Genomic DNA, 14,617 nt, shown 5'->3' with positions numbered 1-14,617 from the left:
TTAACTTCCTATTTTCAGTGGGACCCCAGTGAAGTGCAAAAGACCAAGTAATTGATTACTCATTGAGGAGAAAAAGTAGTATGGGACAACTGGTCAGTTATGAAGCATCGCCCCAGACCTGCAACATTTTCCTTGTGTGTGTCAGTGTGGGGAATGCACTCACAAATGGATCTGGTATCAGAACACATATCCCAGTGGAGAGCTAACTAAGATACTCTCTTTTTTTCATACCCAAGTTTAACAATCTTAACACTTGTCTGGACTTCTTTCTTCTACAGAATGACTCAAACACTGCTGCACCACCTGGTAATTCCATAATCCACATCTGCCAGATCCCAGAAGAGCAGCTTGCTGAACAGACACTCCAATAGCAACTTGAAATCCAAACAGGAGTCTGAACCTCCTGTGGGTACTGCATCTACTCCTGTGCAACCACCAGCTGCTTTTGAAACCAACCCTACTATCAACACATCACCCTTCACAGCTCTGAGTTTAGACTTAGTCCTGCAGTTCTTTCACTACACTCAAGACCAGGATCTGCTGATAACATGAACAAGGCAGCCAGCCAGGTAAGTTAACACTTCCTTGACTTCTGTTTTCATTCAGAAGGAATGTGCACAAATCTTCACTTGGATTCTATAGAAAGAACCCTCTAAGGTCAATAAATCCAGACATCCAGCTCCAAAGGTCAATGCAGGCTTACAGGATGTTACCATGCAAGGAGGGAGGCTGGATCCTTTCAGACCAACCTTTCTAAGTGCAGCCCAGACTCCTAGTTCCTGCGTGGTCACTGGGATGTTCACATCACTGCAGTTTAATCTGCTTGAGAGGGGATCATACCAGGGAGCATTGCTTCCCTGGCAACGGTCCTCTCCAGCCTCTGTCCATACAACACCAGCCAATGCTCACAAAAAGGAGAGCAGGAGATTTATGTTTCAAGTACCCCTTAAGGATTTTAGGTTTTGTTTGGTTTAGAGGGTAGGGGAAGAGAGGCTGTGAAAGAACATGCAGAGCTAATCTCCAGCTTTTAAACAAAACACAGCTACACAGATTCCACTGCCCTTGGGCTTTTGTTTTTCCTCTTGACTGAAAGCCTGCTCAGCCACACCTGATCCGACAGGATGGCAACCCACCAGGCTCTGCAGCCAACCACTTTGTATTTTCTTTTATTAACAGAGGAGCCAGGCTGGGCAAACACGGACATTAGATGTGCCTGAATTTCATTTGGCTGAAGAGAAGAAGATTATCCTATTTTAATGCAACACAAGCAAAGAATTCCAAGTGTCAAGATCGCCCACAAAAAGCGCGTGCTGCTCAGTGACAGGGTGTTTAATTGTGCTGAGTGCAATGAAAAGGTTTAGACTGTCCCATTCCTGCTGATGTCAGGAAGGACTTGCCCTCCGAGTTCCAGAGTTGGGAATAGGACATTTATCTGCTGTCAGCTATTTAAAGCTTGCCTCCTACAGTTGCTTAAGAAAAGCCATTTAACCAATATTCCATAAATGCCAGCTACATTGTGTTGAGAGCCTGCAGACATATACCCCTTGAATAACACCACTAAAAATTATACCAATAACACAATTAAGATATTTTGAAGGTGGAAGTTACAGAAAACAATGTGATACTCATTCTTTTCCTGCTGCAGTTTTCCATCTTTGCATAACTGTTATTTCCCTCATACTGTTTAACCTCAGACTTCCTTAAATGCTAAAATCTCACTTTTAAGCCCCTGATTTTTAACTGGAATTGCAACAACGCAGACTAGTGCTGCTTCATGTGCAATTCTTGTATTAAAGCAGTCCCACCATGTCATGAAGCACTTAGAAACCAATGTGGGATACCAGTCAATGCAAAAAGTACATGGCAACGTAAAACCACCACAGACACACCACCTCCATAGTACATGACGGGGGAAACACATATTTAGCACTTCTACCCTTAATTTCACATATCAGGATGAAAGGGATTCTCAAGAATAAAGCACACTGGTTAATTCTTACCACTTCATGTCATCTCATACCAAAGCTGTAGGATCCTAGACACATCGCATTCCCCAGTCTTGGGAGCACATCCCTAGGATCGTTTCAGAACAGACTTCATTGTGCATTTAACCCCTCTACTACAACAAGCAGTGGGAACAGTGAAGACAGACCTGCTCTCTTATACACAATGAGCATTATAAATGCAAGGCAAGAAGTTACAAACACAGTTTGAATTCACCTCTTGTAAGAGTGGAAAGAACAGCAAAGAAAAACAAACAGAAAGGAAAAAAAAAACCCACCTTATATTCTAATGCTCTCATTTTTGTCCCTTCTTACGAAACGGGTGCCTTTTATTACATTTAGATGTGCTCACTTCAGAAGCCTGTTCAACTGTCGGGAGCGTCAGATACGCTTCACTCGCATTAAGAAACACGGTAGCTTTCAACTCATCTCACACAGAGCAATTTTCACTGTATTGAAAGAGCAGAATCACAGTCAAACGCACTGCAGTGCCTCAGACGGGACGAGCACTTCACCAGCAGGTAGACAAGCAAGGACAGAAAGGAAAGGGAACTACGCCTGAGACACCACGTATGCTCCAGTTAGTCACTACAAGTCACTACATTTCACAGCCATCGAACACAAGTGCAACATACCAAGACCTATGAAACGGGCGTACCCAGAGCCAACCTCTGTTGGGATTCAGCAGACTGAGCAGAGGTTTACAGGGTCAGTTCTTGTTTGAGAGACAGTTAAAATCCACAATTAGCACTAAGTTATTCCAACCATTCACTGAACTTCCCCCTGAATTTCTTATCACCTGGCATGACATTCCAAGGTGCACCCAGTGTTGAAATAAGCCTCTTCCAAAAGCTGCCATTGCTAGCTTTTGTCTTCTTTAGAATAAGGCACCTCACTATACTGGTTCTTGACTCATAGGTGAACAGTTCTTTCCACTCATTTACCCCCCTACAATGCAGAGCTCCCAGTTACAACTCCAACCCAACCTCATCCATCCCTTAAGCACACACACAACTCGCAGTGCAGTTTAAACTGCTGTTCAAACCCTGGTTGGTTTTGAAGCAGCTTATTCAACCAAGCAAAACTATTGTGAATTTAGAGCTTATGTCCCCACTTTTTATATGTCTGGTCATACAATCCCGTTGGAACATAAGTGTCACCCTGCCAATTAACACATCTTAAAGCTTGTTTCTCACTTAAAACCCAAATTGCTCCACAAGCCAGGCCTGCAGAAGGGCAGCTCTGCCAGAAAATACTTCTTTTTATTGACTTTAAACTAGATGCTGCCGCAAGCAGGCTAGAAAGTAGGTTATACCTTGTCATTCAGGCAATGAAAGCAGGCCTGAACACAAAAACAAGATGAAAAACACACTGTCCTCCTACTCCCCACCACCCTGACCTCTCTCCGCTTCACCCCAACACAGGCACTAGGAAACAGCCAGGCAAACTACACGAGTATTCTCAAAGTGGATCTACATCATCTTCTCCTGCAAAGATAACCTGGCAGTGCAAGAAATCTCTGCTAAACAACATCTCTCAATAGCCAAGTTACACTTTGCTTTATTTCATGTTATTAACTTCTACCTCCTTGGACCACCCTCAGGGATCCTTCTCCATTATGTTCTTCAAATGCTTGCAGATAATCATATCTCCCACTTAGACATCATTTAGCCAAGTTTCATGCATTTCTTTTCATCTTCTTTCTCTCATAAATCAATGCCTTCAGCCTCTCCAGCATTCTTGCTGCTCTTCCCTGAATTTCTTCCAAACTACCAACATCTTTCAGCGACTGAGGAACTTCCAATTGCATGCTGTACTCGAGATGTGTTTTTGTACTCTAAAGAAAGATAATTAAGTCTTTTCAAGAAATATTAATGCTCCAAGCCTGGAATAAATCTAAATCAGAGATTATTTTTCCCCCTCAGAATGGATAGTAATTATCCCTATTTCACAAGCAGAAGAGCAGAGTGAAGTATCTGACTTATTGCTGCACACAAGCAGTGCCAGAATAAGAAACAGATCCGTATTCTGCCATTCCCAGTTGTGCTCTGCCAACTTTCAGCCCACAGACGATGTGAGACAACATTCCCAGGCTGTGATCCACGGAGAAACACAAACTACTTCCAAGTAACTACAGAACAACACTTGGGGAGCCCAACAGTTGCCCGTGAGTGGACACAGCGCTGGAGGCTGCTGGCACCAGTGGGACTAAAAACACCCTACAAACGCACCATGGTCTGCTATGGCCCTTAAGTAGTCAGGACACAAGTCTCTGATACATCTACCTCATTTTTATTGCTATTTAGAGGTTTGCTCCTAAAACCAGCCCTCAGTTAACACAGAATCCCAGATTGGTTTGGTGGGAAGGGATTTTAAAGCTCCTCCAGCTCCAACCCCTGCCACGGGCAGGGACCCCTAACACTGGAGCAGCTGCTCCAAGCCCCTGTGTCCAACCTGGCCTTGAGCACTGCCAGGGATGGGGCAGCCACAGCTTCTCTGGGCACCCTGTGCCAGCGCCTCAGCACCCTCACAGGCAAGAGCTTCTGCCTAAGAGCTCAGCTCAGTCTCCCCTCGGGCAGGTTCAAGCCATTCCCCTTGGCCTGTCCCTACAGGCCCTTGTCCCAAGCCCCTCTCCAGGTTTCCTGCAGCCCCTTTAGGCACTGGAGCTGCTCTCGGATCTCCCCTTCAGGAGCCTTCTCTTGTCCATGCTGACCCAGATCAACTTATCCTCAGAGGTTAACTACCTGAACAACTTATTCCATTCCAGAGGTTAAGACTGGTTTTAAATATGAGAGGACTGACGCCTGCCAGGCTGAGGCAGTTTAACTCACACATTTCCTTCCCTTCCCCAATACATCTGCAAAGGAATCATGAGGAAATGAACTTCAGAAAAATTAAAGAGAACACTTCACAAAAGAATTCCATAAAACCCTGGGCGAGGAGGGGCTGAGATTGGGGCAAAGGGAGAGAAGAGCCTGATCAGTTAAATTTAAGAAAACAAACAACCCCCCCCTCAAAACCCCACAAACAGGATGCAGACACATTAAAAAAGCAACACTGATCTAACAAAGGAATGTGAACTACAGTTGACTTAAACAGCATCACAGCAATAGCCCTCCCCCTCCACACGAATCTCTGCATCTCTTAAAGACACAGCATTTAGCCCCTTCCAAAGCCTGTGGTTCTTTCCCCTGCTAGCCACATGCTGGCTTGACACTCTGCTTGAGCTGATTTAGCTTACTGCCTTTTCTTTCCAGACAACAAGGGTGCCCAAGTCTGACCCAGACTCCAAAGCAAACTAACTGTATTATTCTGCCAGCCTTCGAGAGGTATTAAATTCTACCATTCCTGCTACATATCCTTCTCATTGAAAGAACAAGCTAGAAAGGCTCCTCTGTTTCGTGGTGTACTGTTAAACATCAGGAGAGTATAACCAAGATTAGATAACAAACACCTCGGTGAAAGGTATCATTTCTTCCCACTAACTTAATATCCAAAGCAAGAAGCTATTCCCAGGTCAGTGTATGATTTTCTTAATGTGACTGCTGGTTTGCAATTACAGCTCCTGCTTACAGGTGACAGTTTCCTTATGAGGCTTCTCCCCATCCCATGAAGAACCATTTCCTCCATCCCAATGCAGAAATGGCAAAGTAAATGCCATCCCTCCCGTTGTCCTTTTCTTTCATCATATTTTTATCTCCAGGAGAGAAAAGCTACTAAGAATACTACATTTTTAAGCAAGATAGCATCTTGACTTTCAGCTTGAACCCTTTTCAGCTGTAAGGTCACTACACATCATTTCACCGCCCACCAAAAGCAGCCTATTCTCAACGAATGCTTAAAAGCTTTTCTGGGCTAGAAAATGCAAAACATACGTGTATCTGGTGAAACCTCTTGCTTTACACATGCACTATGCTTGCTAATTAGGCTCCCAGACCTATTTGCAAAGCCTAGCAAAACTGGAATTACAGCTAAAACAGAACACAGGAGGGGTTTTGTTCAGTCCAAAATTCTTATCTTGCAATAGGAAGAAAGAAATTGCTGAGGGTCGAAATTAGTGCTGTTGCATCAAGTCTTAAACTAAATGGAAAACAGCCCATCTTCAGCAAGAAATCAGGAAACCCCAAGCTTCTCTATAGACCAGTCACTATGTGACTGCTGTCACAGAACATCACAATTCCTTTCCTTTACTTGTACTACAGAAATAATCTCTCTAAAGAGGGTAGAGGATTAACTAGTGACAAGTGGGCTGGAGACACTACAGAAGTACAAAAGTACTCCTAAGTATCCTTAAAATCTTATCCCACGATCTTGAGTTAAACACAGCACCTATTCAAAAGCACCTTTTGAAAAGGCTCAGAACAACTTTCCTACCTTACAAGAAGGAAAAAACCAACCACAGTAGTGATGCTTTTAAACTCCACCACCCATCATTCCCCATGCTTTAACCCAAAGAAGCATAAATCCCTGCTGTAATTCACCAAGGATGAAAAATACAGTGCTATATAATATCATAAAACCAGGAGACATGAGCAATAAAAAAACCTCTCAAGATTTCCAAAGACTCATTTATCAAGCAGTTTTTGCTTGAAGGCAAGTTAGATAATAACATGCAGAATAGAGCCAATTTAAGGCACTTGCATCCACTATGCTACATTTAATAAGTAGCTACAGTGACTGCAGGTTAGTCTTCCTTTCTTTGTTCAGTAGGGCTATGGTGCAAATCATACTGATATTAAGAGAGCAGAGATTTCCATAAACCATTTCCATGGTACTGACACTTAAGAAGTCCTTTGGAGACACATATTTGTTAACACAGATGTGGCTTCAAGCCACCCAGTCTCACAGCCACCGTCACTCAGTGAGGTACAACAGGTACAATCCAGCAAACCAATGGTCCAACTGGGTTTGAGCTCACTTTAAAACTTCAGGAGGCTACTGGTAACACTCAAACTCATGACATGAGAAGATCCTCTGCATTTGACACCCATCAATATTTGTTTGTTGACAAGCACCTACCTGGGATTCGGATCTTAAACTTGCCGCTTTGTCCAAAGCCACCATCTATTATCCCATCCTCTCCAGTGGACAACTTCACTTTCAGACCCACGAAAATCTGGATGTTTGTTTCCTTTTTAAATAAGGAACGACCAATGACACTGTAATCATCCATCACCTGCAAGAGAAACAGGGCTTCATGAGGGAAGTGACAAGAACAACTACACCTCTGAGGTACACACAGCTCAGTGACTTCCAGCATCCTGCCCTTGGAAAACCATTTACCTCCAAATGAACAGAACTCTGGAAGAGTCATCAGAAATGCTGAGTTTAAGACAATTTGTGTCTAAAACCATAGCAGATTTTGTGAGTTAAAATACTTGTGCTTTCACCTCCTTCCTTACAACCTAGGAAGAACAAAACCCTGCATCAGAACGTGCTCTAAAGATCATTTAATTAAAATGTCTCTTCTCTTTGAAACCTTCCCATGAAAGTCACTGAAGCACCTGTGCTCACACAGTTTATTCCACTCCTTTCCCACAGCCAAGTATGTTATCACCCATACAAATGTTCTGTCTCTTAGCTCCAGACCTGCCCCCCTCCTGCTACACCTCTGAAAAAGTGCCAGAATTACTCAGAGTTTCTAAATAGAGCCTTTTAAATATTCACCTTTACACGCACATGGATTTGTGAAACTAAAGGCCCTGTGACCATTGTATCCAGTTTTAATTTCAAGGTTTGTAACCCAGTGGGAAGCGCCATTCCAAGTCCAATTGTTAATTAAGCTATCAGGAACAAGCGGCAGCAAGGCTGGGGGGTGAAGAGAGATAACCAACCCTCCCTCAGGCACTGCGAAGGGTAAGGTGCACTCAAGTGAGCCTAATCCTGGAGGTGTGAATATCGACAACCTCACGCCTGGCCTTACTCTCACAGTTACGGCAAGAACATTTATTTATCAGAAGAAATAAGGGGATGTTACTTGAATATTCTCAAGATGATTTTGTGTGTGTGTTCCAGTTCTTCACATCTGCAGAGCTAATCTTAGGTAAACCTAAGGGTTTCAAAGGCCAAAGTGACTTAGGAAAGTCTAGAATTATAACCAATCCTGAACACCCACCTTTAGTCATTTAAATAGGGACTCAAAGTATTCCTGGTTTATTAAGCTTCACTGAAGCCTCCTCCCTAGCCAGCAGTACACACACAGACTCAAATCCCTGACACTGTTTATGATGCTCCATGTATGTGCCTCTTAACGCCAACCTCAGTATGGCAGTAAACCTAACGTCAGGAATTCCATTTTTGTTTAATTCTAATTGGGATTTACTTGCTCTAGGGATGTCTATGCAGTATTAGGGAGCACTGGCAGGACCTCACCCTGTTCCAGACCCCAGGCAGGATGAGGAATAGCTACAGCCCCTCTTCCTCCTCCCACGGGGAGATGACCAGAGCCCAGGCAGCTCCCCTGCTGCCGATTGCAGAGTCCAGGCTGCAGGCAGCAGCATTCCAACATCCCAACAACAGTTGCTGCTGGATCACGTACTCATCTGTTCCCCAAAACCTCATGCTTCTGGTTTTCAGTGCACCTGCCCCTCTCCCCCCAACTCAACAAGTACTGCTTCAAAACACCTTATGAACCAGTAAAGGAAGCATCACTGCTCAGCAACCTCTAGGTTGTATTTAAAACTGAATAATGTCTTTTACTAGAGCCACTGATAACGGGTGGTGGTAGAGGGGGAAGATAAGCTCCCAGGCACGCTTGCCTTTCTTCAGGTCTGAAACAGAAGACTAGTGGCAAAAGCCGCTCTTAATTCCAACCTGCAGAAGCACTTGCAGCCTTTAAAACCTTCTTTATTTCGCCAGTTGCAGTAGCTGCTGAAATAAAAACATTACTTCTGCTGACAAATCTTTTATTCCTAAAACAAGAAGGTCAAAATGGAACATTTGCCTCCTCGCTGCTGGCTACATGCTCCTCACTGCTGTGGTTGAGGCACAGCCTGTCTCCTACCCTCCAATGAGAGGATCTTTCACATACCTTATATTTTTGTAGTTATACCCCCAAAATGGCACAGGAAGCCAACTTTTGAGACAACACAAACATCTTTTATTTTTCCAAGAGCACTTCAAAGTATCTTTAATTTAATTAAAAGGGAATTACAGGGTGAGCACTCATACCAGGCTCGATGGGTCAGTTCAGAGCCCTCTCCAGCAAGAGCTTGGGATGAGTTCTGTGAACAAGCATTACACACATCATGTACCTTCAGAATAAAACCTTCATGACCCAAAGTCCTAGTCTTGTACACTAAATACTACACATCATACGCTACATACTACGTATCCCGTTCTGTGCCTGTCCCCCGCAGCCAGCCTAGTATCAGTTCACCCCTGAAGACTAAATAAGAGGATGCCTGCTGTAACGAGAGGTGACTGATCCATCTCTGCAATAAAAGGAATGGGTGAAGGGGAGATAACTGCTCCAAAGGAAACCTCATTTTCTCAACTTTAAGACTATGTGAGAAAACTAAAAGAAAAGAATCCAAGTTTTTTTGTTTTAGTCCTGCTTTGTAAGCGGGCACAGAAGCACGTGTTGTGCTCTCCAACTGAAACTCAACACTTCCAATTACTTTACCAGCAATTTACCTCCAATCGCTGGGGTTTAAGCTAATCCCCTTTGAGTTCTCCCAACATCTACAATGGCAATCACTTTGCCTATTAGCTGAACAGCCTTTTGGGAGATTTCTGCTTTCCTCTCCCTCTTTTTTGTTATAAACTATTATTAACTTAAGAAGCCGAGCGCTGCAGCGGCAGGAAGGGCTCCGCAGCCCGCGCCGCAGCAGCAGCAAGGGGCCCAGCGACCAGGGCAGACTAATTTTATTAACTTCAGGGAAACTTCAAAAAGCTTTAGGGCTTTCATGCCAGACAGAGACGACCCCAAAAGTCAGTTTAAGTGCTGCATAAACAAAGGATTAGGGCAAGCAAAAGCTGAAGGCTCCTTGCGTTTCTTGTTTATACTGTCGGAGGAGCAGGCGGGCTGGGAGAGCGCTGCCTCCCTGCTCTAATCCCTGCGGTGTACAGTGGCGGTTCAGTTCACTGACCTACATTACCATAATATTTTCTTAAATTTATGGGCAGAGGTGCTGCATCAAACTCACTTAAGGACTTTAAAAAAAAAAAGAAGAAGAAAAGGGGTGGGGAGGGAGAAATACCCAGAAGAGAAAAATAGTGCTGGGTACAGCCTCCCCCTCTCCTTTAGGTTAGATCAGCAGCTTAGAAAGGGATTTCGAGTTCAAAGGGAACGTCTCTGTTACTCTTGTTTTATGGCTTAGACCAGAGGACACAATAGCACTGAGTTTATGAAATATCCCTTCCCACTCGGCTTTTGTGTTTGCAGGGAAAAAGTAAACAGCCCTTTCTAACCATAGCACGAGCATCCCTACGGCACCTCTGCTAATACCAACAAGTTCACAGGGAACATTAACCACTTCACACTCCCTGTCTAAGCGGCACTTACACCACCACATATTGTTTGCAAAACCACAGTTAACTTTACAACTCGGTGCAAACCATAGTATAATTCCAAGGAAAATAACTGTGATTTCCCTTTGAGCAGGGACACAAGCTGTACTGCACAGCCTGTTAAACCACCCGGGTTGATAACTCGGAAAGTACTGTCAGCTGAACACCCCTCAACAACCCATCACACGCATCTTGAGAGCTAATAACTCCGTGTCCTAACCTATCTGTAGCAAAAACACAGAAGGGGGGAGAAGGGAATCAGATCAGAAACACAGAAGAACCAAAGTGGTGCCAGAATGAGAAGGGAAATAAGGAACGGTTTGAGACAGAGAAAGCAAAAGCACTGAATATTAAATACTAGAAAGAGGCACAGAGAGACAAAGAGAAACCTTTTCTGATTTAATCTACAATTTTATGGGTTTAAATAGAAATAAAACATCGCTTTAAAAAGGATAAAAACACGTCTGAGGATTATTCTCAAACTGATAAATGAAGTCAAAGCCGAAAACAACAGGAGGGGGAAAAAAGAACAAAAAGAACCTCTGACTAACACTGAGAACACAAAGAATTTTTATTGCATTTTTGTACTTTAGGACAAGTACACTTGAGACATCTTCATCATGATCCCTGAACAGCTCATTTATTTCTGGAGAACAGTCCCGAGCACTTTCCATTGCTGTGTCAGAAATGGGAATATTCTGGAGGCTGCAAATTCCTGCTCCTTTTTAAAAACACAGCTTCATGTACTGGGAAAGTGATGGGATGTGAGGATGCAAAAAGGTGAAGGAGAAAAGAACAGAGAGGGATAAAGAACAGGGGTTTAACAAAGTCCTCACTGGAAATCAAGCAGGAGACAAGGACAGGCTTGCAGAGAGCTGCAGTGGGAGAGGACAGAGATGTCTCTTGGAACAAACTCGCATCCCCTTCTGAAGGCACCACAAGGATGTACAAACATCCTAAGGCTGTCCCCTTCCCACGCCACCTCCAGCTCCAGTGTGGGGATCCTCTGCCAAAGGCCAACTGTCCATCATCTCCCTTGGGTTACAGACTCCTGCTGTTTGGTCAAGGTCTGTTCATACCAAGCACTGTCTGAGCCACACTGCTGCACAACTCAAATCCGAGTGAAGGTGCGCAGGAGAGGGATGGCCACAGTTCAGTATTATGGAGGTTTAGTTGCACTTCACCTTTTTACTTTCAAAACACCGAGGAAATCACGTTTATATAAAACTCCAGTTATTTAAGTTGCAGAATTGGGCACTTAAGAAGTTAAGAAATACCAGATGTCCACAGAACCTTACTCCTGTCCGTCTTTGATATGCCCCATGATACAGCCTTTACATGACCACATCCAAAAGCATTTCACAGGAACCCTGCCTTATTAAGTGCACAGGGGAACAGAATTAATGTTGCACAGGCAACTGTGAATCTGGCATTTCCGAACTTCCAACTGCTTGATTTTTGCAACCTAAGTAACATTCTTAATATATTTTTGGCTCCAATAAATAAAATGAAGCACTGGTTGCCTTGCTGACAAACCCATTCCCCCACAGGTGACTCTTGCGCAACCTCAGAAAAATCAAGACCAGCTGTCCATACACTTGCAAGGCCCAAAAAGCATGTCTGCATTTTGACTTTCATCATATAAGTAACAACCGTAGGTGTTACTCAAACCTTGCAGAATTCTACTGGCCACTCACATGCAGTTAGCCTTTCTTTTGCTGGGGAGTGAACAAGACACCCATCTTCTCATACGAGTGAGCAGCAGATTCTGTGCTTGGCCAGTATGCTTTCATGACATATGTATCCTACTGCATTAATCCATATGCTGCGTCAGACAGCAAACATCACCCTTCCTTTCTCAGCAGTGGTATTTGTTTAATAAGCACACAGCCCTCCCTTCTCCTTCCCCTTTCCCCCACTGAGCTTCTCAAACCCTTTTACTCAAAACCTAAACAAGAGCCAATAAATAAATGCGTCTTTTATATTCCTGCTTTACAGTGCATTTTAACTGGTGAATGTGCTGTGCACTTTTATTCACCTGAGTGCCTTCATCCCTGTATTATGGCTGTATTTAGCATACCATCAGCAGCCAGGCAGAACCAAACAAACTCATGTGCAGACTTCAAAGCAGGCAAAATATTAATTGTGGCGTCTGCGTGTTTACAGTGGATGGAACGACATCCACCATGGCCCTGCTGCAGTCCCCATGGCTCCCGCAGCCAGCACCCAGCTTTCACTGGGTAGCTTGGTCCTGTTACCTCGCCCCCAGGTTTGTCCAGTCACCCAGAGAGCATCGCTGCCTGCCCTTGTGTTTTACCTGCTATCCTGCTGGCACTACAGTGCCACTGTAAGAACAGCAACAGCCCCAGCAAGGCAATGAAGCATCCTTTATCCACAAATAAGTTAGAAGAATCAGCAGCCCTGAGGAGGAGGACTTGGGGTTTTGGGTGATGAGGAGCTCCCCATAACCCAGCAGCATGTACTTGTTTTTGCTTTTCCGTTCAGACTTCAGAAGAGATGCACTGATTAAAACCTTGGTAACTTACCCTGCTTTCCCATCTTGCTCCTGCAACAATACTTTTCCCTTTGGGGACACTTATATAGTCCCAACATTTGAACAACCAGTCACATGTTGTTATTAAGCACTAAGTGACACTTCCACCCTCCCAGACATAAGCATGCAAGGTACACAGTGGCCTCGGTCCCCACAGGCACGAGTGCACTAAGAAAATTAATTATCCAGCAAGCCCCAGAACTCGGGAACAGAGCAGCTGTGAGTAACACCAGGACATCCCACGGCTGTGAGACATGGAAGGAAACTGCTGAAGAAAGAAGTGCCGTGTGATAAAGCCGAAAACCAAGGCAAATAAAGAGAAAAATGCATTAAAAACTTAAAAGTACACAGAGAAAATGAGTTCTTAATGTCAGAGGAACACAGAGAAAGCATCTTTAGGAAGGACAAACCCATTCTCTTCAGAAACGTTCTGCTGTGTTAAAATGGGAAACAATCACAGCTGAGACTTGCGTATGTTTTTCACCACACAAACTTGTAAGTGCAGAAGGTGCAGCCTGTGCTACGCAAGCAAAGCAGAGGGTTTTCCTTCTCCTTTTGTTTCTGACAGAGTTACTGATTTACGAGCATCCTCAACAATAGGACCCAGTGGCAACCATCCTAAGATAAACCCTGCTGGTGCAAACACTTTCAAAACAGGCAGAATATCTGAGTCACGCAGGAAAGCATGATGCACTTCTATGGTTCACCTTGCAGCTGAAACTCTCTGCTCTCAACCTGCGTGTCCATGGAAGCCGAAGAGCAAATAACGTGACAAATAGAAAGGATTTATCCCAGGAACTGAGTAACTGCTTCATGAGTCAGGCTGGAATCAACCTGCAATGCTGTGCAGAGGTGGAACTGAGAGGAAGGTATTGCAAAAGTGATGTTGGGATTAATACAAGTCTCTCTGCCCACAGAACTGCCAAGAGCTGACTGGTGAGCTGGGGGTCTCCAGAAGGACAAGACCAAGCACAGCAGTTGCTGTTTACCCTCAACCTCCAGGTCCAGGGGCTGCTGACCTGCTCTAGCTGAACAAGCCCACATTCACCCCCACTGCTCTCTGCCACTTCAGAGGGACAAACCTCCTTCACAGCATCTCATTTGCCCCTTTTTTCACAGGGACCCCCACATCGCACTCCTTGAAGCAACACTGGTGCTCACAATAGCACTCTGAGCCTTGTCTTTACCCTGTTATCAGCACAAGCCACTTGTTGCCAGCCTGGTTCTTTTTCCTATCGAAAGCACATTTGTCAGGCAGCCAAGGCTCTGCATAAATAAAGTGTCCAGAGGGCGACAGTCTCTGCCTCCCTGTAAGCACGCCAGAAAGATGCTCTTGACAGAAACTTCCTTCCACTGAACTTCTCCCCCCTCTCTGCAGGAGAAAGCTGGACTCGTATTTCACATCATTTTAAAACCATCGAGTCAAGCAATCACAAACCTCTGCCTCCAAGGGAATGGCACATTTTGATTTTCCTTTCAACTAACCCCTAAAAGACTTTTTCTAACCACAAAGCAAATCGGGTCTGCAATAAACCAGGAGCAGTCACAC

At 44.4% G+C, this 14,617-nt stretch overlaps 1 protein-coding gene across 3 annotated transcripts in view; it reads right to left on the bottom strand.

Moving 5' to 3' along the window:
- EEFSEC (eukaryotic elongation factor, selenocysteine-tRNA specific) overlaps positions 1 to 14,617 on the bottom strand; it is a 107,987-nt gene that overhangs the window by 28,629 nt on the left and 64,741 nt on the right. For all 3 annotated transcript variants that reach the window (XM_034066517.1, XM_005142229.3, XM_031042961.2), the window contains exon 6: positions 7,023 to 7,179. In XM_034066517.1, coding sequence (XP_033922408.1) covers positions 7,023 to 7,179 — 157 coding nt within the window. The remainder of the gene's footprint in view (positions 1 to 7,022; positions 7,180 to 14,617) is intronic.

The sequence above is a fragment of the Melopsittacus undulatus genome, chromosome 9 (assembly GCF_012275295.1).
Source record: "Melopsittacus undulatus isolate bMelUnd1 chromosome 9, bMelUnd1.mat.Z, whole genome shotgun sequence".
Lineage (NCBI taxonomy): Eukaryota > Metazoa > Chordata > Aves > Psittaciformes > Psittaculidae > Melopsittacus > Melopsittacus undulatus.
This window is presented reverse-complemented; position numbering and strand designations above follow the sequence as displayed.